The sequence below is a fragment of the Malania oleifera genome, chromosome 12 (genome assembly GCF_029873635.1).
Source record: "Malania oleifera isolate guangnan ecotype guangnan chromosome 12, ASM2987363v1, whole genome shotgun sequence".
In the NCBI taxonomy this organism is placed as follows: Eukaryota; Viridiplantae; Streptophyta; class Magnoliopsida; order Santalales; family Ximeniaceae; genus Malania; species Malania oleifera.
The window spans coordinates 63529219-63551437 of NC_080428.1; the positions used below are offsets into that span (position 1 = coordinate 63529219).

At 37.7% G+C, this 22219-nt stretch overlaps 1 protein-coding gene across 1 annotated transcript; it reads right to left on the reverse strand.

Annotated features, from left to right (window-relative positions):
• Positions 1 to 6467: 6467 nt before the first annotated feature.
• Positions 6468 to 7631, reverse strand: LOC131145218 (probable xyloglucan endotransglucosylase/hydrolase protein 23). Its single transcript, XM_058094361.1, has 3 exons — positions 7347 to 7631; positions 7004 to 7197; positions 6468 to 6882 (listed from the first exon to the last, which is right to left on the reverse strand). The coding sequence occupies exons 1-3, from the start codon at positions 7629 to 7631 to the stop codon at positions 6468 to 6470; spliced, it is 894 nt and encodes a 297-aa protein (XP_057950344.1).
• Positions 7632 to 22219: the final 14588 nt, after the last annotated feature.

Below are 22219 nucleotides of genomic sequence, written 5' to 3' on the forward strand. Positions count from 1 at the left end.
ATCGTATGAAGCGTTATATGGTTAAAAGTATCGATCCCCATTATATTGGGATGAGGTTGGCGAACGACGACTTTTAGGTCCCGAGATTGTACAAAGGATGTTACGATCTGAATTTTATGCCATTTTTTTTCCACTTAAACATATATAGCAATTATCCTAGAATATCTGCTAAAAACATCTCAGGCCCCTACGAATCACTAGGAAACTCTATTCACAATACAATCCTAAATAGCGGTAAACATAAAATTGTAAACTATATTTACAATACCAAAAATCTAAAAAAGTCCCAAAATATACATTACAAAACTCTTAGTGACATCCATAAAAAACCCTGGGATCTACCCAAACAACAAACACCCAGGAAATACTCACCCTTCAAAAAGGGTAGCGCAAGAACCTCTCTACCTGTGAGCCTGATTTGTCGCCTAGTTGGATTACCTGAAAAATGTTAAGTCACTAGGATGAGACAACGCTCAGTAAAAGAAGATATGCTATTACTAGTGTGTGGCAACTGAGTTATACATTGAATATACTGATATAATACTAAAACTGTAAAACTGTTAGTTTAGTATATCATAAATATCACATTTATTATAGTTTAAAATATAACTATATATCTGAGTTTTCTAGTTACACATAATTCTAGTATTATAATAAATATGCTACTGTACTACAAATCTGTATATATATATAAAACTGTGATAATACCCTGGTAACTTAATGTCATGATTTAACCCCTCATGACAGGGTTGTGCAGCCTGTAGGCTGGACTTAACACTGATTGGTCCACCAGGTAAGTGAATCTGAAACTCTACCAATCATCAATTTGACCCACTGCAATCTCTCCGAGCATGATAACTAGCCTCTATCTCGTCAAACCAGCCACCTCAACCCAGATTTCTAGGGAGACTGCAATCTCTCCAGGCACGGTAGACGGTAATCCACACACTATCTGAGATATGTAGTTACATTTTGATATGAAAATAGTAACGGTACCGTGCTCTGTTGTCTGAATCTAACTGAATAATTCATCAGGGTCTAATACTATTTAGTACTGATACTTATAATTATCTTACTATTTTTACCATGATTTTGTAATAACCATAACATTTTTAAACTGATCTACATAATCTGAATATCTGACTGAATAACTCAATAACTGAGTGTTATGGTTCTGAAGTCATGGCATTTTGAAGAATACTATAAATCATATTTTCTGAAAACTGCATATTGATATTTTCTACTAATATACTATAAAATATTTGTCTGTATAATATCTATAAAATATCAGTTTGATAAATATCTGTCTGCAAAATATATATGTACATATATATAGGTTGTAATTCATAATATTGTAAAATCTAGTAAAACATGTTTCTTTGCAAAAAAAAAAAAAAAAAAACTCTATAAACCATGTTATTCTGAAAAACTGTATAAATCCTGAACTAATCCAATATTAACTCATGCAACACAATAAAATGAACAAAAACCCTTGTAATAAAATCTATATTTTCTGATAATAAAAATAATCTATACCTTGTAGAATTCACCCCAAAACACATATATACTTCCGATGTAATTTTTGAAATTTCTAGCATAGCATATTTTCCCTTACCTATCTGACTGGGAGACTAGCCTCCACTCAACTCTCGTACTCTCGATGTACCAAACCCAAAAACCTGCATTTACATTTACAAATTCTCTAGTAAATCATTACACCAATATTTCTTGAGATTGCCTATTCATAATTCCTTAAACTATAATTTACCTAGGCTCCCGAACAGATACTTGCTAGGGTCCTTAACCCATGACTATAGGGGCCGAAAACACCCTATTCCTGAAAATATGACACCCCAAATTATTCCACAAAACACTAGTATAATCTCATAGGATACAAAATATGGACCTAAATAATACTGGTAATACTGAAAATACCTAAAAATTCACTTACCCAAATTTTAGGATGGTTTCCAAACTTCTCAAATTGAATTTTCGCTCCAGCTAGGTTGTAGAGAAACTCCCCAGGATCATCGTGGTAGCTTCTAATCGTTGAATCGAGGAGAATCGGAGCTAGAAATCTAGAGAGAAGTGAGAGAAATTATTTATAGAGAGAGAAATTATATTTTAGAGAGAGAAAATGAGTGTGTGTGTGTGTGAGAGAGAGAGAGAGAGAGGAATTTTTCCTCTGAAAACTGTTTTCTGCATATTTATAAGTGGCTGGCCACATGGCCTCGTCGACGAGCCACGTCACTTCATCGACGAGTCCATGAAGGCGGTTCGTTGATGAAGACAATGCCCTCATCGACGAAATTCAAGCCCTAAATATAGCCTCTTGGCAAATTCTCATCAACGAGACACGCGTCCATGTCGACGAGCCTAAGCAAACAATTCGTCCATGAACGCTCCGCGTTCGTCGATGAGACCCTGTCCCTTTTTTTTTGAATTTTTCCTTTCCTTTTCTTATTATTTAATTACTATAAATTCTACAGGTCTCTACAAAGGACCTCTGAGAAAATTAAGCTCATCCGAGACAAAATGAAAATCGCTCAAAGTCAGCAAAGGAGCTATGCAAACTCGTCGGCATAAGTTGAAGTTTGAAGTGGGGGATAATATATTTTTAAAAGTCGATCCAATGAAAAGAATCATGAGGTTTGGGAAAAAGGGCAAACTAAGCCTCAAGTATATTGGACCATTCAAGGTATTGGAGAAGATTGGTCCAAACATTTACAGAATTGCCCTACCTCCTGCACTATCGAGAATTAAAGATGTATTCCATATTCAATGTTAAAGAAGTATGTTCCAGACCTTTCTCATGTGATAAGTTATGAGTCGTTAAAAGTTAGTGATACTCTATCATATGAAGAAATACCAATCTAGATTTTAGACAAGAAAGATTAGGAATTATGCACAAAGAAGATTCTATTGGTAAAGGTGCTCTGACGCAACCATGACAGTGAGGAAGCATCATGGGAACTAGAAGCAGAAATACACCAGAAATACCCACATCTTTTCGACGACAGCAAGATCAGATAAAAGCACAATATTATACAAGGTACTTATTTTAATTTTAGTAAATTTCGAGGACGAAATTTTTATAAGGAGAGGAGGATGTAATAACCCCAAAAATGTATAATAATAATAATGATGGTTATCAAAACGAAAGTGTTTCTCTATTAGGATCCTTGATTCCATGTTTGATGCCTAAGAAAGACCTTATCTAAGCAAGTGCTTAAAAACCATTGCGACTCAGCCGTTCCCTGGAGGTCGGTCTGGTCAAAATAGAATTTCATAGGATAAATAGGGTAGACACTGCTTGTACACGTAAAAAAGTACATATAGATAAAATAATATTTCGATTGACATAATTTATAGAAATATATGATAAAATAATAATAATAATATAAGTATCCTATGCGGGGCCCATATGTCTGTGTGGGGCCCACATGATTTATAAAGTCGTGTGGAGTCCACATGAGTTCTGAAACTGTGTAGGGCCCATAAAACCTTATGAGAACTATTGGAGTTACATATGACCCTCTTGGATATCGAAGTTGAGCGGGGCGCAAATGAGTTTTCGAAATTCAAATTTAATTCTTTTACAAAATATATGCACTAAAGCATAACTTAAAAATAATAACAATGATAATAATAATAATTTTTAAAAAATAAATATTAATTAATTAAGTAAATTAATTTAAAATTAATTAAATTGAAGTGTCAGCGAGCACTCCCATTTTCCCACATGATTCTCATCTCCATCCCATACCTAACTCATCTCGTACCCATTTATTTTTAAAAAATTATAATTTCACCCCTCTCCTTATACTTTTACAAATTTTATTTTCTTCCCCAAAATTTTCCTATGAATAAGAAGTTCTCAACCTTCATTTTTCACAAAAATTTTCCAAATGAAGAGAAGGATTAGTGAGCGAAAGAATTAGTGGTGGAGGGAGAATTTTTGTTATAACTAAAATTCTCACTCACCCACTTTTTCAGATCTCATTTTTTGAGATATTTCTTGTGATCGTATCAAAACGTTAAGTAAAAGGTAAGTAAATTTTGATTATATTAGATTTTTATTAAAATTTGTACACGAGTTTATTTGTAAGTAAATTTTGATTATGTTAGATTTTTATTGAAATTTATATACGAGTTTATTTGTAAGTAAATTTGATTATGTTAGACTTTTATTTAAAATTTATACCTCAGTTTATTTGTAAGTAAATTTTGATTATATTAGCTATTTTCATAAAATTCTCCTAAATTTATTTTTACGTATATTTAATTATACCAGTTCTATCTTCAATATACTTGCGTTTATTTTTTAGTTAAGAAATATTCTAAACCCTTCGGATATTTTACAGTATTAATTTCTATTCAATAAAATATTTTTAATACAAAAATTGTGTGGCATGAGTTTATTTTTACGTTACATATTTCACGAAAATATGAGTAAAGATGACATGCGTTGATTTTTATGTTGTGTATTTCATCAAAATATAAGTAAAAATGAGATTTTCATGATATTATTTTAATTATATAAATTATATAATAAGATTTTTTTGAAAACCCCTTATGACTCAAATGATACAGAAAATTACGAATGTTCGGTACCACAGTTTAAAGTTTAAACGGATCAGAGTGCATCCACATTGTTTTTACAGAGTAGTTTTATATGATAGTGAATTTCTCCTGAGTGCACACTTAAGTCGGACTAAAGTTTAATAGGGAAAAATTTCAGTTAATGATTATGTACGTTGATTTAGTTTGTCCGGCTAATCAGTTAAGTCCAGTCTTCGGACCGTCCAACCCAATCATGAGGGTAAACATGACTTACGGCTAACAGGCCTAAAGGTGATTTTTACAATATATGTTTATACATATTAATTACGTGCACAGAGTTATTGATGATTTGAAAGAAAAATATATGTTTATATGAATATGACTATTCTTGTGGCTAAATGATGATCTAAAGGAAATGTATAAGGAAAAGTATATATATGTATATAATTAAATATTTTAGTTACAGTTCTAAAATTAAAAGTTTAAATTAACAGTCACAGTATATGGTTATTAAATTTTACTATTATAATTGATGGTAAAAGTTTTATGCAGAAATTTTTAAATTTACATTTATTTTAGAGGCAGTTTTGAAGTTATAGTATTAAATATTATTTTTCAAATTATAAAAGCTCTTTTTTGCCACACTAATAATAATCTTATTTACTTACTGAGTATCGTCTTACCTCAATCATATTTTACATTTCAAATAACTCTGAAGGACATATCGGAAATCAGGCATAGCAAGCATGAGGGTGGGAATAGAAAAAAAAAAAAAAAAAAGTTTGATTAGTAATATTAGTATGATGCCAGATGAATATGTTTGTGTAATTGTTCTTCTTTTGGAATAAATGATTGTAATATGGTTAATTAGCACCCTGATTTAATAATAATTGAGTTTATTTATTTCCGCTGTAAATCAATATTAAAAAGTAAACATCCTAAATCCTTCGAGGTATGGGAATATACAGGAACGCATGCGCCGAAAAAGCATGGTGAAGTAAAGAACAAGGAAGGAGGCTGTAGGAAGAAACTGTTGACAGTTCCGTTGAAGGTTTGCTCTAGGTATCAAACCGTCGGCGGTTTCAATATTTAGTATTGAGCCTTGGTATTAAATTGTCGACGATTTTCCTGAAACCATCGATGATATTGTTCGGTGCAGATCCCATATTTTGAATTGGGAAATTAGTAGAATGGGAGATTTCGGAGGATTTTCCTTCAGGAATACAGGAGTGTTTTAGATATAGTTGAAGTCTTCTGTGTGCATATGATTGATATATAAACTATATTCATAACCCTTGATATAAGCATGACGATTTGATATTGAAAATCAACAATTTGCTCTCGTGAATGTAGGCATATTGTCGAACAATATAAATTTTTGTGCCTTTTGAATTTATTATTTTCCTTTATTCTCACTGTGATGGTTTTTTTCGCATATTTATCGTTAGTTGCTTGCATTACTTGCTTCAATTCGATTTGTTGGTTTCTACTGCACATCGACATGCATTCAGGCCACTCTGCACAATAGATTTTAATTTCATTAGCAGTATTAGGTTCACATTTTGGAAGAGGTGAGAGGGTACATGACATGAGCTATCTCTCCGGTCTAGTGCAAGCTAAAATGCACAATAATTATTATAAAATTATTATAAAATCTCCTAATTATTATAAAATCACAATATGTGGGGAAAAATGTTGTTTCATTTGCACAAAGGTAGGAAAGCAAAATATTTGTGTTACACATCATGGAATTGGAAAAAAAAATGTATATTAGGATATTAAGGAAGCACAGTGATTAAGATGAAAGAACATATGTGGCAAAACTAATGGATGAATAAATTGATTGGTTGGTAACTAAAAAAAACAAGGAAGAAAAAGAAATTGATTTGAGGGGTTTAATCTCTTCAAGACACATTGGCGAGGGTGCACTCCAGAGGTAGGCCCTGGGGGAATCGCTTTGCGTCTGTGCAATAATTGTAAATCATGTAGTTCTTCTGAACCCATTTCAGTCTTTCCAGCCTTGCGGAGTCTAATTGTTCAGTGAGCCACAAATTGGAAGTAGTAGAGAGTGAAGAGGAATTTGAAGTGCACGAAGATTTTCTAGATGACCACACACAAGCATTATGTGCATTGTAATTCCTATAGGAGGCAACAAAAGGCGCTCGACTCCAATCCGTCTTCACCAGCCCACCTCTTGTGGCCCAATCATCTGCATTCCAAAGACTCGAGTATATCCTCATCGGCTGGTTCTTGGGGAAGGAAACACCGTTCGACTCCATGTTCTTGAATTCCCTAATGGGTGTGCCATCCACAGAGAAGCTGAAACATAGAGGATGAAAATATCAAAAAATAGTATAGGAGAATCCGTTGGGGGTATGAATTATTGCATTTTGTATCAGAAAAAAAAGAAAAAGAAAATAGGATAAAATAAAATACATACATGATGCAGTGGGGATTCCAGAGGATGGAATAAGTGTGAAAATCGGCAGTGGGATCAAACCATAGGTAGAACTGTTGTTCTCTGTTGCCTTTGCCTTGGCTGAAGACGTTAGTATGAAGGATGTAGGGATCTCCGCTCAAGTTTCCCAAGAATTCAAAATCAATCTCATCGTGGGTCGACCCTTGCGACGATAACTGCAACCAATATATAGTATATAAACTTTTTCATTAGTAAAAAGAGGATTCAGCAAAATTGGCATAAATCAACTCAAATTCAATCCAACATTTCATACGTTTTCAATTAATTAATTAAACCGCGCTACAGTTAATGAGCTTGGGCTTACATAGTAGGCAGTGACGGTGCCGGCGGAGTTACCGGGGACGAGCTTAAGCTGCATGTCAATCTTTCCAAAGAGGTACTCGTGCTTGGACTGGAAACCAGAGCCAGAGGCTTTGTCTAGGGAAAGAGTGAGAAGCTTTCCGCTTTTGAGAATTTGAGCGCGGCCGTCTCCCCAAGTGATGTCAAAGTTTTTGTGGAAGTTGCTGGCAGAGGGTCGTACGAAAGAGCAAACCATTAGAGAGAGCAACAGCATTTGCAGAACATTGGAAGACGAAACGAGAGAAGCCATGTATAAATATATATATATATGATTCTAAGCGCACGGATCAGAGCCGAAGGTATATATAGAAATTGGAATTGAAATAGAGGTAGCAGTTGAGAATGGAATTAGGAGGAACAAGAGGAATGGACCTGGTGTGTGCTTAGGAAGGGAAATTGGTTGGGTATTTTTATAGTGGCGGGAAGGAGGGAGAAGTAAGGTGTGGGGGGCGGGGGCGGGGGCGGGGGGAAGGAAAGGAAAGGGCGCATGAGGTTTCAGTTCAGGAGGTGGACGGTTGGCACATGAGAGAAGAGGATCAGTAAAATAGTTGGCATAATGGAAATGGCTGTCGCCATCATTATGATACTATTTTTCAACTGTGTAACGCAGAGCGCAGTGGGGATGCGTAAAACTGTAAAGCTCCACATGAAATGCCCACTTGCAATATTTAGCCGTTGTTCTTGATTGACAGTTGGACGCAACAATTTTTCACCAGCCGGTTTTAATTTCGATGGTAAAAGAGTGTTTATTTTTATTGATTTAAAAGCATTTTGACTCATGACCTTGCTATTATGATTATGAAACAGTCTGTTGTTAACTGGCAAGAAACATTGCTTCAAATTTATGTCAAATTCAACCAAATTTATTCTCATTTATGGGACGGCCACATGGGCGCACCCATAAAGAGGATGCCTAATTTTTTAAAATTTATTATAAATAAGAGATAATAAAAAATAAAAATGTCTATTTAAAACTTAATAATGTACCCGAGTTTGCTATTTTTAAAGAATAATGGGGGGTTGAAAAGGATGATGTGGAGTTAAATAATTTTTTTCTTAATATAAAATTAAAGTACCATCACAATAACAACAAACCTAACCTTTATGTTTCATGGCCACTTACCTACACGAACCATTTTCTGTTAATTTATGCGATTATGAACAATTTGTTTTGACAAAATTTAGAGCTATTAAATTTTTATTTATTATCTCATTTTAAGTTATTTTATGTCTATTCTTACTCTTTTTTATTGCTCTCATAGTAATTAATTCAGTCTTCCTCACTAGTGCACTATGAGGGTAATGTTACAAGTGTTCAAATCATTTGAGTTGTCTCTCCCTTATTTTATCTTTTACTGGAGCTACCAATAGCTTACCGTGAATATATTTATTTCCTAATTTATCATTCAATATTATACCACTTTGTTTAAATATTCTCATCTCGATGACTTTTATTTTTTAAATATGCTAAATTCTCTAATCTCTTCACTTATAGTCTTTACACTATTCATTATTCCATCTTACATATCCTTAGTGATATTAGTATGCTTACTACATAAACTTTTTTTTTCTTTCTAAAATTCATTTTAGAACTTCTCTAAGTGCCTTATCATATGCTTTCTCTTAGTCTATAAGTATTATACACAAGTCCCTCTTATTTTTCTTAAACCTTTTCATTAATCTTCTTAAAGATATATAACTTTGGTAGTAAGCCACCTAGATATAATGTGACGACCCGATTTTCCACCATTTTTTTTATAACAATAATCTGTCACACATCTATCAAATATCTCTATCAATTATCTCTGATACCATGTCAACATGACCTAACCCGAAATTGGATACCGAGTGATCAATCCATCTCATAAAAGTATACCAAACAGCGAAAGTCAAAATATATACCATCCCAAATATAGATACCAGAGTTCTGTTCATCCTTACATACACAAATCCATATATATCACCAAAAATCCACAAAATACTCTAGGGGTCATACAAAACACATCCCTAGCTCAAAAACGCTTACCCTGACTACTAGGGTACTGTGGTCTCCTCTCCCTCGGAACTCTCTCTGCTTGTCTGTCTTGGTTTACTGAAAAGTTTAAATTCCGGGTGAGACACCTCTTAATAAAACGGAATAAATTTTTCACAGTATGTGGCGACATGAGTTTGGTTATATCATAACACATTCATTTAAATAATCATATCAACTGGGAAAAACATACAAATTTGTACTCATAATCATATATATATATATATATATATATATAAACATAGTTTCATAAACTTTCTTTTATCTGAATCATATATCAGCATGTTTTCATAAGCTTTCATTTCTCATCATCATATTTCAACATGCTTTCATAAGCTTTCATTTCTCAGAATCATATTCTAGCCCATGAGTATCCACCAGCATATAGCACAATGCGTCTGTAACTCATGGCTGATCATTTTTCATTTCATTTCTCACATTCATATTCTAGCCCAAGAGTATCCACCAGCATATAGCACAACGCGTCTGTAACTCATGGTTGTTCATCATATTATAATATACAATTACTGTGTCTGTAATAAGAAACCATCCTGAAGATACTCATGCCATATCGTCATGTATTCACCCCATATGACCGGGTTGTACGGCCCGTAGGCGGGACCTATCATGGTTGGCCTACCAGGTTAGATAAAAAATAAACGCATTTGTAGTATGATTGGCCCACCCAATCCTAGTCCGGACCCCAGGGGGTAACACAACCCTTTATAGGCCCAATCGGCTGTCTTATGTAACGACTCAAAGAATAATGATATTTAAATAATAAAAAGGGAGGGAAAAGGTAACAGTAACAGAAGGAGGCAGCCGACTTCATCAACGAACGGTTCGCGTTCATCGACGACGTTGCATTTTGGAATGTAATAACCTAATAATTTTCCTAGGACCTCGTCAACGAACACAGGGGATTCGTCAATGAGGGTACATGAGGACCTCGTCAACGAGGTAGCATTTCGTCGACGAGAAAATACCGAGCGACCGTTTTTTTGAATTCTTAATTTCATCGACGAGGAGATGGTATTCATCGACGAACCTCCTTCTGGACCTCGTCGACGAGATGACGTGACTCGTTGACGAAGACCGCAGTATAAATAGTGCAAAACCTCAGATTAATGCAAAAATTCTGCATCGTTCTCTTTTCTTTCTCTCTTCTATGGTTCCTCTCCCTTCTTTCTTCGATTTCAGCCCCGTTAGTCACTGGATTGACGATCTAAGGCCACCACGACACTCCTGCCGAAGTTCTCTTCAAGTCTTTTGGGGTGGATCGTTGGTGGGATCGAGTCGAATTTCTTCCCAGAATCAGGGTAAGGCCTTTTATTCAGCTTTTGGCCTTCTGGCAGTTGTAGGAAATGATGGAAACAAAGAAATAATGATATTTTGTTATGACGAATGTTGTTTTCAGGGTGTTGAGTAGGAAGCCCTGCGGGTGTTGGACCAATATACCATAGGGGTTTTCCAGTAGTCAAGTAAGAGAAACATGCTATGCCAAGCAACCGTATATGATTTCACTACAAATTATATGCTTGTATTAACTTGTTATTCAAACTATATATACAGTTTTCAGAGCCTCGTAATATTAATATTTACTTGTGTGGCTTGAGTTGATAACAAAAATAGTACTATATTTATAGAATTTGTGAATACCATGTTTATACATATTAACAAAAATACCATGATATTTGCATGTTCATAGAATGACAAATTTTCCAGTGTACAGCATATCTAGAACTATGCATTTTCAGTAATTTCATAATAACACGTTTATCAATACCATAACGCCCTAATATACAGATATTCAGACAACAGTACAGTTATATAGAAATCAGATTTTCAATCAGTTTATTTAGAATTTCAGATAAATTCTATGGGATTATGGTTATTTTAGAAAACACAGTAAAAACAGTATATTACAAATATCAGTTACGTATATAGTATCAGACCCTGATGGATCAGACAGCAGAGCACGGTATCGTAGTTACAGATATTCAGTTTTGAGTGCAACCACTTTACTCAGATAGTAAGTGGTATGAGGTCGATCGTGTCCACGTCGGGACAGACTCTCCATTAGATATGGATTGAGGGGGCCGATCAAACTGTCAGAGTTCAGTTGACTTTCCTTGGTCGGCCATCCAGGATAGGTCTCGCCTTCGAGCCTTACAACCCTGGCATAAGGGGTTAAATCATGACATACAGCCATCCAGGGAAAGTTTCTCAGATATTATAAGTATAAGTAGATTTCTAGAAATAATAGTAGTATTATGAAAAGTAATTTATATAGTTTTAATATATGTTATTTATACTAGCAGTTACAATTTCAGTTATCCATGATTGTAATGCCCCAATTTGGATCTGCTAGGGAGCATTGCGTCTCTCTTCCTTCACCTGGACCAGACAATAGGGGGCGGGTCTTATCGGACTAATGACTGGCCCCACAGATCAACACATGTCTTTTTCAGTGTGTTTTGTCCTCACTCACACACTTCCTGAGAAAACTTCCTGAAAGGTCACCCATCCCAATATTGCTCCAAGCCAAGCACGCTTAACCGTGGAGTTCTTATGGGAAAGCTCCCGAAAAGAAAAGTGCACCTTGTTGATATGGGTAGTAACATCTAATCTTTTAAGTATTTTCATCCATGGGGTATCACATTCTCCCCCACTTATAGAACGCAATGTCCTCGTTGTGAACCCACATTTCCAAACCCAGGCGATGTGAATCTCATCACACTTCTGGCAGGGTGTTGGCTCTGATACCATTTGTAACGCCCCAACCTAGGTCTACCAGGGAATACTGCGTCTCTCCTCCTTCACCTGGACCAAACAATAGGGGGCGAGCCTTTTCGGACTAATGACTGGCCCCACAGATTAACACATGTCTTTTTCAGCGTGTTTTGTCCTCACTCACACACTTCCTAAGAAAACTTCCCTGGAGGTCATCCATCCCAATATTGGTTCAAGCCAAGCACGCTTAACCGTGGAGTTCTTATGGAAAAACTCCTGAAAAGAAAGGTGCACATTGTTGATATGGGTAGTAACATCTAATCTTTTAAGTTTTTTCATCCATTTGGTATCACAATGATATTATCTTTAAATCAGATTATTAATACAGAAATATAACCCAGTAGCCACACATTAGTAATAGCACGTTTCACCTTACTGAGCATTGGCTCATCCTAGTGTTGAATTGTGTTTTAGGTGAATTAGCTAGGCAAGCGGAGTAGGCTCGTAGGTAGGGGGCGGTTGTACTGCCCTTTTTGAGAGTGAGTATTTTTGGGTGGCATGTTTTTTTTGTAATCCCTTGGTATCAGTAAGGGTAGTTTCGAGAGAATAGTGATGATTGTATATTGTGGAATGATTTGACATTCTAGTATTGTATTATGTGTGGATTTATTTTATATGATTGGTCGTCCGCTGTTTAGGTTAATGATTGGATTTAAAACTAGGAAAAAAAGAAAAAAATAAAAATCTTATTTTATTAGCTGGTCGTTTCATCTTGCCACACTCTATACAAGACATGTGGTTGCACTAACACATATACTAGCAATGGCACCGTACTCTCAATAAAACTCTGGTCCATCAAGGTTCTTATTTCCACATTTTTTTTTTTTTAATATTTCATCATGTTTGAATATCTCATCATATCTGTATAATTCTCATCAAATATGTATATCACTTATATCATTATTTCTCAATAGAAACATAACAATATATTATATTTCATCGTTTCTCATTGAAAACATATCTATATAACACATTTTCATCATTTCCTAGTAAAAGCATATCTGTGTATCTCATTTCATCATTACAAAATAAAAACATATATCATCATTTTTATGAAAACATGTCTATATTTTTCACATCTTAATATCTGTATTGAACATATCAACATCTCTTATATTTTCATTTCTGTATAAAACATTTGTATAACTCATATCATTACTTCTCAATGCAAATCATATTTATCAGTATATATCACATTCCTAGCATAAAACGGTTATTTCATATTTCTAATGCCACACAAATTTTTAACCGATAATCATAATATAATAATCAGAGGGAAAATATCCATATATTAGTTTTTCAAACTATATACCATGTTCTCAATTTCACATACTTTAATCAACAGTTAATTTCCCAAAAAAATACCCGTTATAATTTATTCCACTTACCTGCTTACTAAGAGGATTCCTACAAAGATCCTAAACCCACGCCTACGGTGTTTCGGAACTCAAAACCCTAAAATCATATTTTCTCAGTTCAATCAACTCAACTCCAGAATTATAATCATATTCACATTTCCTAGGCCCACTCACTCTAATAACTAGTTAAACTGTAAATCAACTAATAATTCATCTCCCTTACCTCAGCCTTGGAGTGGTGCCTATAATGTCTAAAATGAAAATTTACACTGATTAACCTGCTAAGGGTCGCTTCTAGGACCTAGTGGTAGCATCTAATCATCGAATTGGGCTGAAATTGAAGCGAAATCGAAAAGAGAAGGGAGAGAGTGTGTATGAAATTATGTTTTGTTTAAACCAAACAAGCTACAGTTCCCCTTTAATTCAGCATTGCCAGAAAAAAAAAGCCGTTGCCTGTTTGGGTTTTTAACCCTTTTGTTTTTCATCATTTTACTCTTATTGAGCTGCAGTTACACAAAATCGTCAATGGTTTTTTTGCCTCCCACCAAACTGTCAACAGTTTGGTCTACACCAAACCAAATTACCTTCTTTTATTTATTTTCTCATTAATTTAATTTTCAGGGTCTCTACATTCTTTCCTCTTTACAAAATTTCATCCTCGAAATTTGCTATGCATCACATTTACCAACATTTTAGAAAACATCGAAATTTTATTAATTTCCCTCACTTATGGCGGAGGAAAATCGTGGTTACAAAGGAGGGTTTTGGGAGATTACAACTATTTGCATAAAAAGAAAACTCTCCCAAAACCATTTATAGCCAAAACCCAAAACACTAACTATCATATAACACAACTCTCCTTACAAAAATTTCATCCTCGAAATTTGTCATCTCTCATTCCCAGATTCATACATACAATCAAACACATAACACAACTCAAGAGCGAATTGGCGACTACTACAGCGCAATCCCATCATTCACATACACATACATACCCTCACTTATGGCGGAGGAATACCATGGTTACATATACAACAGTCTCAGGAGTTCACAGTACACACACACTCCCGACAACTAACCACCTATCCCAACCCATAGTAGGATCATGTACAAGTGCTCAAAACAACTGTGGATACTTCCAATGTATTTCCGTTTCCAATTCCCAAGAAACTTCCTCAACCTCGTGGTTCCGCCACAATACCTTCACTAATAGTATTTCTATGGTACAAAGCTTCTGAACTTTATGGTCAAGAACCTGAACAAGTATTTCCTCATACGCTAAAGTATCCCCAATTTCCAACTCATCATAACTAATAACATGTGAAGGATCCAACACGTACCTCCTCAACATGGATACGTGAAACACATCATGGACCCTTGAAAGTGCTAGAGGTAATGCAACTCTGTAGGCTACTGGACCCATTTGCTCAAGTACCTCGAATGGTCCAATATACCTCAAGCTCAGCTTGCCCTTCCTCCCAAATCTCATCACCCCTTTCATCAGAGCGATACGCAGAAATACCTTATCATCCACTTCGAACTCTAAATCACGGCGGCGAACATCTGCATAACTCTTCTGCTGACTCTGAGCTGATCTAATCCTCTCCCAAATCAAACCCACCTTCTCAGACGCCTGCTGCACAAATTTAGGTCCTAACACCTGACGTTCACCAACCTCATCCCAACAAAAAGGAGATCCACACCTTCGACCATATAAAGCCTCGAACGGTGCCATCCTGATACTAGACTGGAAGCTGTTGTTATAAACGAACTCTATAAGTGGCATAAACTGTATCCAGCTACCACCAAAGTCTAACACACAAGCTCGCAACGTATCTTCCAAAATCTATATCATCCTCTCCGATTATCCATCAGTTTGGGGGTGGAACGTTGTATTGAAAGTAAACTTCATCCTTAAAGCCTCCTGCAAGCTCATCCAGAATCGAGAAGTAAACCTTAGATCCCAATCCGATACTATGGAAACCGGTAATCCGTACATTCTCACAATCTCACGCACATACAAATCTTCTAGCCTACTCAAAGGATTGCCAACTTTCATCGGTATGAAATGAGCAAATTTCGTCAATTTATCCACGATCATCCATACAGCATTCTGCCCGTGAAGCACTAGTGGCAATTCGGTCACAAAATCCATGGAAATATGCTCTCATTTCCACACCGGAATAGGCAAAGGCTGCAACGGCCCTTCCGACCTCTAATATTCAGCTTTCACTTGCTGACACGTCAGAAATTGCTCCACGAACTGAGCAATCTGCCTCTTCATACTAGACCACCAGAAGGTCTCACGCAAGTCCCGATATATCTTCGTACTACCAGGATGTACCATATACATAGAACGATGCGCCTCCTCTAGAATCGTCCTTCTGATCTCATCATCGTCCGGAACACACAGTCTAGTTCAAAACCTCAGCACACCTCCCTCAGAGATGTTAAACTCTGTAGCCATTCCCTACTATACTTTTCCCATAACATCTATCAACTCTGCATCACTAGCCTACGTGGCTTTTATACGCTCAAACAAGGTCAGTTGGATCACCAAACTAGCAAGATAAAACTAATGATCACCAACCACCAATTCTATACCTGAGCTTTCCAAATCCCGTCTAATGTGACACTGAGTTATAATGGCCGATATAGCCATAGGCCCTGACTTCCGACTCAACGCATTAGTCACCACATTAGCCTTTCCCGGGTGACAACTGATCGTGCAATCGTAGTCCTTAATCAACTCTAGCCACTGCCTCTGCCTCATGTTTAACTCCTTCTATGTGAAGAAATACCTAAGGCTCTTATGGTCAATGAAGATCTCACACTGCACCCCATACAGATAATGTCGCCAGATCTTCAGTGCATATACCACAACAGCCAATTCCAGATCATGCGTAGGGTAATTCTTCTCATACTCTTTCAGTTGCCGAGAATCATACGCTACTACCTTACCCTGCTGCATAAGCACACATCCCAAGCCCTTTAGAGACGCGTCACTATAAATCACAAATCCACCATCCCCCGAAGGAATGGTCAACATTGGAGCAGTAACCAACTGGTGCTTCTACTTCTGAAAGCACTGCTCGCAATCACTGGTCCTGTCAAACTATAGTCCCTTCATGGTCAATTGTGTCAAAGGTCTAGAAAATTTAGAGAAACCCTTTAGGAACTGACGATAGTAACCCGCCAGTCCTAGAAAACTCTAAACCTCCTGCACATTCTTCGGCCTTATCTAGTCGACCATAGCTTCAATCTTGCTAGGATCAACTGATATTCCATCCCCAGTAACCACATGGGCTTAGAACACAATTTGACTCATCCAGAATTCACATTTCTTCAATTTAGCATACAACTTCTTCTCCCACAAAATTTGTTATACTAACCTTCAATGTTCCACATGCTCTTCCGTACTCATCGAGTATACTAGAATGTCTTCAATGAATACCACCACGAATCGATCTAGGTACTCATGGAAAGCCCTGTTCATCAAGTCCATGAACACCGCCGGAGCATTCGTCAACCCAAAAGGCATGACTAAGAACTCGTAGTGGCTATACCTGGTTCGAAAAGTTGTCTTCGCTACATCCTCCGCTCTAACCCTCACCTGATGATATTCTGACTGCAAATCGATCTTCGAAAAGACCCGCGTGCTCTATAACTCGTCAAAGAGATCATCTATACGAGGTAAAGGATAACGGTTTTTCAAAGTTACCTTGTTGATCTCACGGTAATCAATGCACATCTGCATCGATCCGTCCTTCTTCTTCACAAACAGTACTGGAGCTCCCTAGGGAGAAACACTAGGTCAAATGAATCCCCTATCCAGTAATTCCTGTAACTGCTCCTTTAACTCTCGAAGTCTTGCTGGAGCCATCCTGTATGGAGCTTTAGAGATCGGTGCCTTACCGGGCAGCAACTCTATCACAAACTCCACCTCACGATCTGGAGGTAAACCAGGTAAATCATCTATAAATACATTCAAAAACTCGCTCACTACCCGAATGTCCTTGAGTCTCAACTCATCCTATGGCGGTTCCTTTCTACAAGTTAGGTACCCCTGACATCCGTCCAAGAGTAGCCTCCTCGCCTGTAGTGCCGACAAAATTTGTGGTGCTGGACACACACATGACCCCACAAATTCATACTCCTGCTCCCCAAGAGGTCTGAAAACTACCACCTTCCTACGACAATCGATCACGGCATAACTGGAGAACAACCAGTCCATCCCTAAAATGACATCGAACCCAGACATGTCATATACCACAAGATTCGCTGGTAGCAGCTTCTCCTGAATTTCCACTAGGCAGTTTACCAACATCTTCCTACAGAAAGATACACTCCCAGATGGCGTAGTAACAGATAACACTTCATTCATGTCTCGGGTCTCAACCCCACACCATCCCACAAAATTCATAAATACAAAAGAATGGGTTGCACCCGAATCAAACAGAATAGAAGTTTTATTCGAAAGCAATAATAACGTACCTATCACCACGTTACTTGCATGCTCGGCGTCCGCAAGAGTAAGAGAGTATACTCTGGCCAAAACTGTATTCGTCTGAGCGGTCCCCCGAGGTATCTGATTGCTCCATCGATTCCCACTAAATGCAGGCACATCTCGCCTCAGTGCACGACAATCACGAAACATGTGACCCGACTGGCCACAATTATAGCAGATACCTCCAAATAACTGGCACTCGCCCTCATGCCATTTGTGGCATCTGGCACAACATCCACGAGTCTGGCTCCCCTGAGAATCCTAACGCTCAGTATTCTGGCAGTAACCCGAGTCCTTGCTCCTCTTCTTCCACGATCCCTGACAAGATTCTTTCTGAGAACCAGAAGGTACTGTCCTCTTCTTCGATTCTTGATCCATCTCATCCTCTCGGATACCAGTCTCAATCACCGTGACTTTATCCTCCAACACCGAGAACTCACGGATCTGAAGCATACCCACCAGTCTACGGATATCCTACCTCAAACCCTTCTCGAACCTCTAAGTCTTCTCATACTCGCTCGAGATCATACATGGTGCAAAGCGGGACAACTCTATGTATTGAGCCGCATACCCCTGCACCGTCAAACTCCCCTGAGTCAGCGCAAAAAAATCATCTGCCTTTGCTTCACATACTGAAGCCGGGAAGTATCCATCAAAGAACACCTCCTTGAATCGGCTCCACGTCATCTCCTCAGGACCAGCTCTCTGCTTCTCCAGTAGATCCACTGCAGTCCACCATCGACCTGCCTCCCTAGACAGCTTGAAGGTGGCATAAAGAACTCGTTGCCCATCCGTGCAGTGTAGGACCTCCAAAATATTCTCAATCTTCTCCACCTAATCCTCTGCTATCATCAGGTCAGGTCCTCCATAGAACGTTGGAGGATGCATGCGTGTGAACCTCTCAATGGTGCACCCCGCAGCAGTAGGAGAGCACTCACGTCTCCTCACACTCCGCCCGATCTCCCGTAATACCTGCCTCGTCAAACCTCGAGGCACAAAAGGAGACTCATCACTCGCAGTCTCCTCGGAGCCACTTCCCAGGTTATTATCCTTAGGCTCCATTTTGCTGCACAATAGGAATCTATCAGTATCCCTACAACACATAGAGTTAACACAATAATCTACACTAATCGTGTTAACTACTTCCTACCAAGTCTAGGTCTGTCCTATCACACCGACACGAAAGTCATCAATGATTTGCCCTACTTTTACTGGAACCGTTATCCTAGGAAAAACACGAAATACCGTCGACAATTGCCGGTCTAGCAACTGAATGACCCTCAACCAACTCTACCCATATCCACATCCTATACTCTGGTATGTACTCATAACTAAGCCTAACAAAGTCTACAAGATCTAGTAACCTGGTTAGCTTTGATACCAAGCTATCATGCCTCGAACCCGGAAATGGGACCCGGGGGTGAATTTGAATAACCTAAGCTTTCCTTGTATCATACAAATCATCATAGATACAGTACAAAGGATGAGGGTCCGACCCCGTGGGGTTCTCAGGCACCCTAAACACATCCAAACACAATCATATACGTAGAGGAAAAACCATACATACATATGCAGTACCATACCAGAGTCTATACAAGAGTAGACACAATGCTCTATCAAAACGTACAAACGGGTGCCCAACACATCCCAATATGGCAACCCACCAAAATTACAGTCCTAGCACTTACCTAGCGCTAAACGCAGTACACCGGGCACTATACTCCTTAAACCAGGATGCTAGTTCCGGTTACCCGAAGGACCTGTAAAAATGTACGTATAGCAGGGGTGAGACACCTCTCAATAAGGAAGAACACAAGTTATATCGGTGTGTGGCATTTGAGTGTTATCATGATACACTAACATGCATGAATCAATAGTCAAAACAATCAAAACAGTTCTAGTATTTTCACAACCAAGCAATACAATCTGGTGTCGTCACACCCTTCGGCTCGAAGCTGGACTGTCCGGTGGTATTTCACACCCTTCAGTAAAAATCGGTGATCTGGTGATATTTCACACCCTTCGGCTCAAAGCTGGACTATTTGGTGGTATTTCACACCCTTTGGCAAACGCCGGTGATCTGGTGATATTTCACCCCCTTCGACTCCAAGCCGGACTGTCTTGTGGTATTTTACACCCTTCGAAAAACACTGGTGATCTGGTGATATTTCACACCCTTCAGCAAACGCCGGCCAATCTAGTGGTATTGCGCACTCTTCGGCAAAAGCCGTATTTTCAAACCTGGAACAATTCGGAACCTCGTTTCTATTTCACCAAAATACAACATATGCATGCTCATATAACCAAACAAACCACACCCATTTGGTAATCTAAGTCATGGTTTTCCAAATAAATACAGTTTAAACAAGTCAAGGCACGACCATCCCAATATCACAGTATAAATCACACATATACTCGATTTTCAACAAAACCAGGGATGTAGCCCGTCGCCCTCTTTTCCCAAAACTGTAATAATGAAAAACCCACAGTTTTCCCCATTAGATCCCCCCGAATGAGTAGCCGAAACACATACAGGACCGTGGACCACAGTTCCCTTGAGTCCGATTTCAAAAATAACCAATATAAACATAGTTCCTTTACCTTATCCCCGAATAGCCAATCCCGAACTCCAAGGTCCCTAAACAGTGAGCCGAGTTCCAAGACCTACAATCAACAGTACAGAATATACTCATAAGACTGATACCTACGAAACTACCGGATCAGAATTGAAAACCGAGCCTTACCTCGATTTTTCACCAATACCCAAAAATCTCCGAAACGAGATTCCGATCCATAGAAACTGTAGAGAATCCTTCCACGATCCTCGTGGTAACTTCATATTTCCGATTCCATCAACGATTCGTGAATAAATCTAGAGCGAGAGAGAGAGAGAGAGAGAGAGAGAGAGAGAGAGAGAGAGAGAGAGAGAGAGAGAGAGTAGGGAGAGTTTAGAGAGAGAGAGAGAGAGATGAGATAGAATTTTCTTAATGAAGAAGTAATGAAATTTCCTTTTATAGCCCTTTGACCCGGCCCAATTTCGTCGACGAAATGGTACCTTCGTAGACGAATCTTTCACAAATTTCGTCGACGAATTGGTGGCCTCGTCAACGAATCTGGGATCTCCGATTTTTCCGAGACTCCTCAGCTTCTCCTTGTCGACGAATCTCTGAATTTCGTCGACGAAATCCGACTTTGTTGACGAATCTGCTCTTTTACCAAAATGTCCCTCTCTTTATATATATAAACCCATTATCACGGTTCGGGTTCTTACAGTAACACATTTGCATCATTTCCCAGTAAAAGCATATATGTGTATCTCATTTCATCATTACTAAATAAAAACATATATCATCATTTCTATAAAAAAAAAATATATCTATATTTTTCATATCTTCATATCCGTATCGAACATATCAATATATCTCATATTTTCATTTTTGTATAAAATATCTCTATAACTCATATCATTACTTCTCAATACAAATAACATTTATTAGTATATAACACATTCCCAGTATAAAATGATTATTTCATGTTTCTCATGTCACACAAATTTTTAACTAATAATCATAATATAATAAATAGAGGGAAAATATCCATATCATAGTTTTTCAAACTATATACCATGTTCTTAATTTCACATACTTTAATCAACAGTTAAATTCCCAACAAAATACCCATTATAATTTATTCCCCTTACTTGCTCACTGAGAGGATTCCTGCAAAGATTCTAAACCCATGCCTGCAGCGTTTCGGCGTTAAAAACCCTGAAATCATATTTCCCCAGTTCAATCAACTCAACTTTAGAATTATAATCATATTCACATTTCCTAGTTCTACACACTCCAATAACTAGTTAAATTGTAGATCAACTAATAATTCATCTCCCTTACCTCAGCCTTGGAGTGGTGCCTGGAATATCTAAATTGAAAATCTACTTCGATTAACCTACTTAGGGTCGCTCCTAAGACCCCGTGGTAGCATGTGATTGTTGAATTGGGCTGAAATCGAAGCGAAATCGAAGAGAGAAGGGATAGGGTGTCCATGGGTTGAGAGAGAGTGAGTGAGTGAGTGAAATTATGTTTTTTTAAAACCAAACAAACTGTAGTTCCCCTTTAATTCAGCACTGTCAAACAAAACTGTCAACA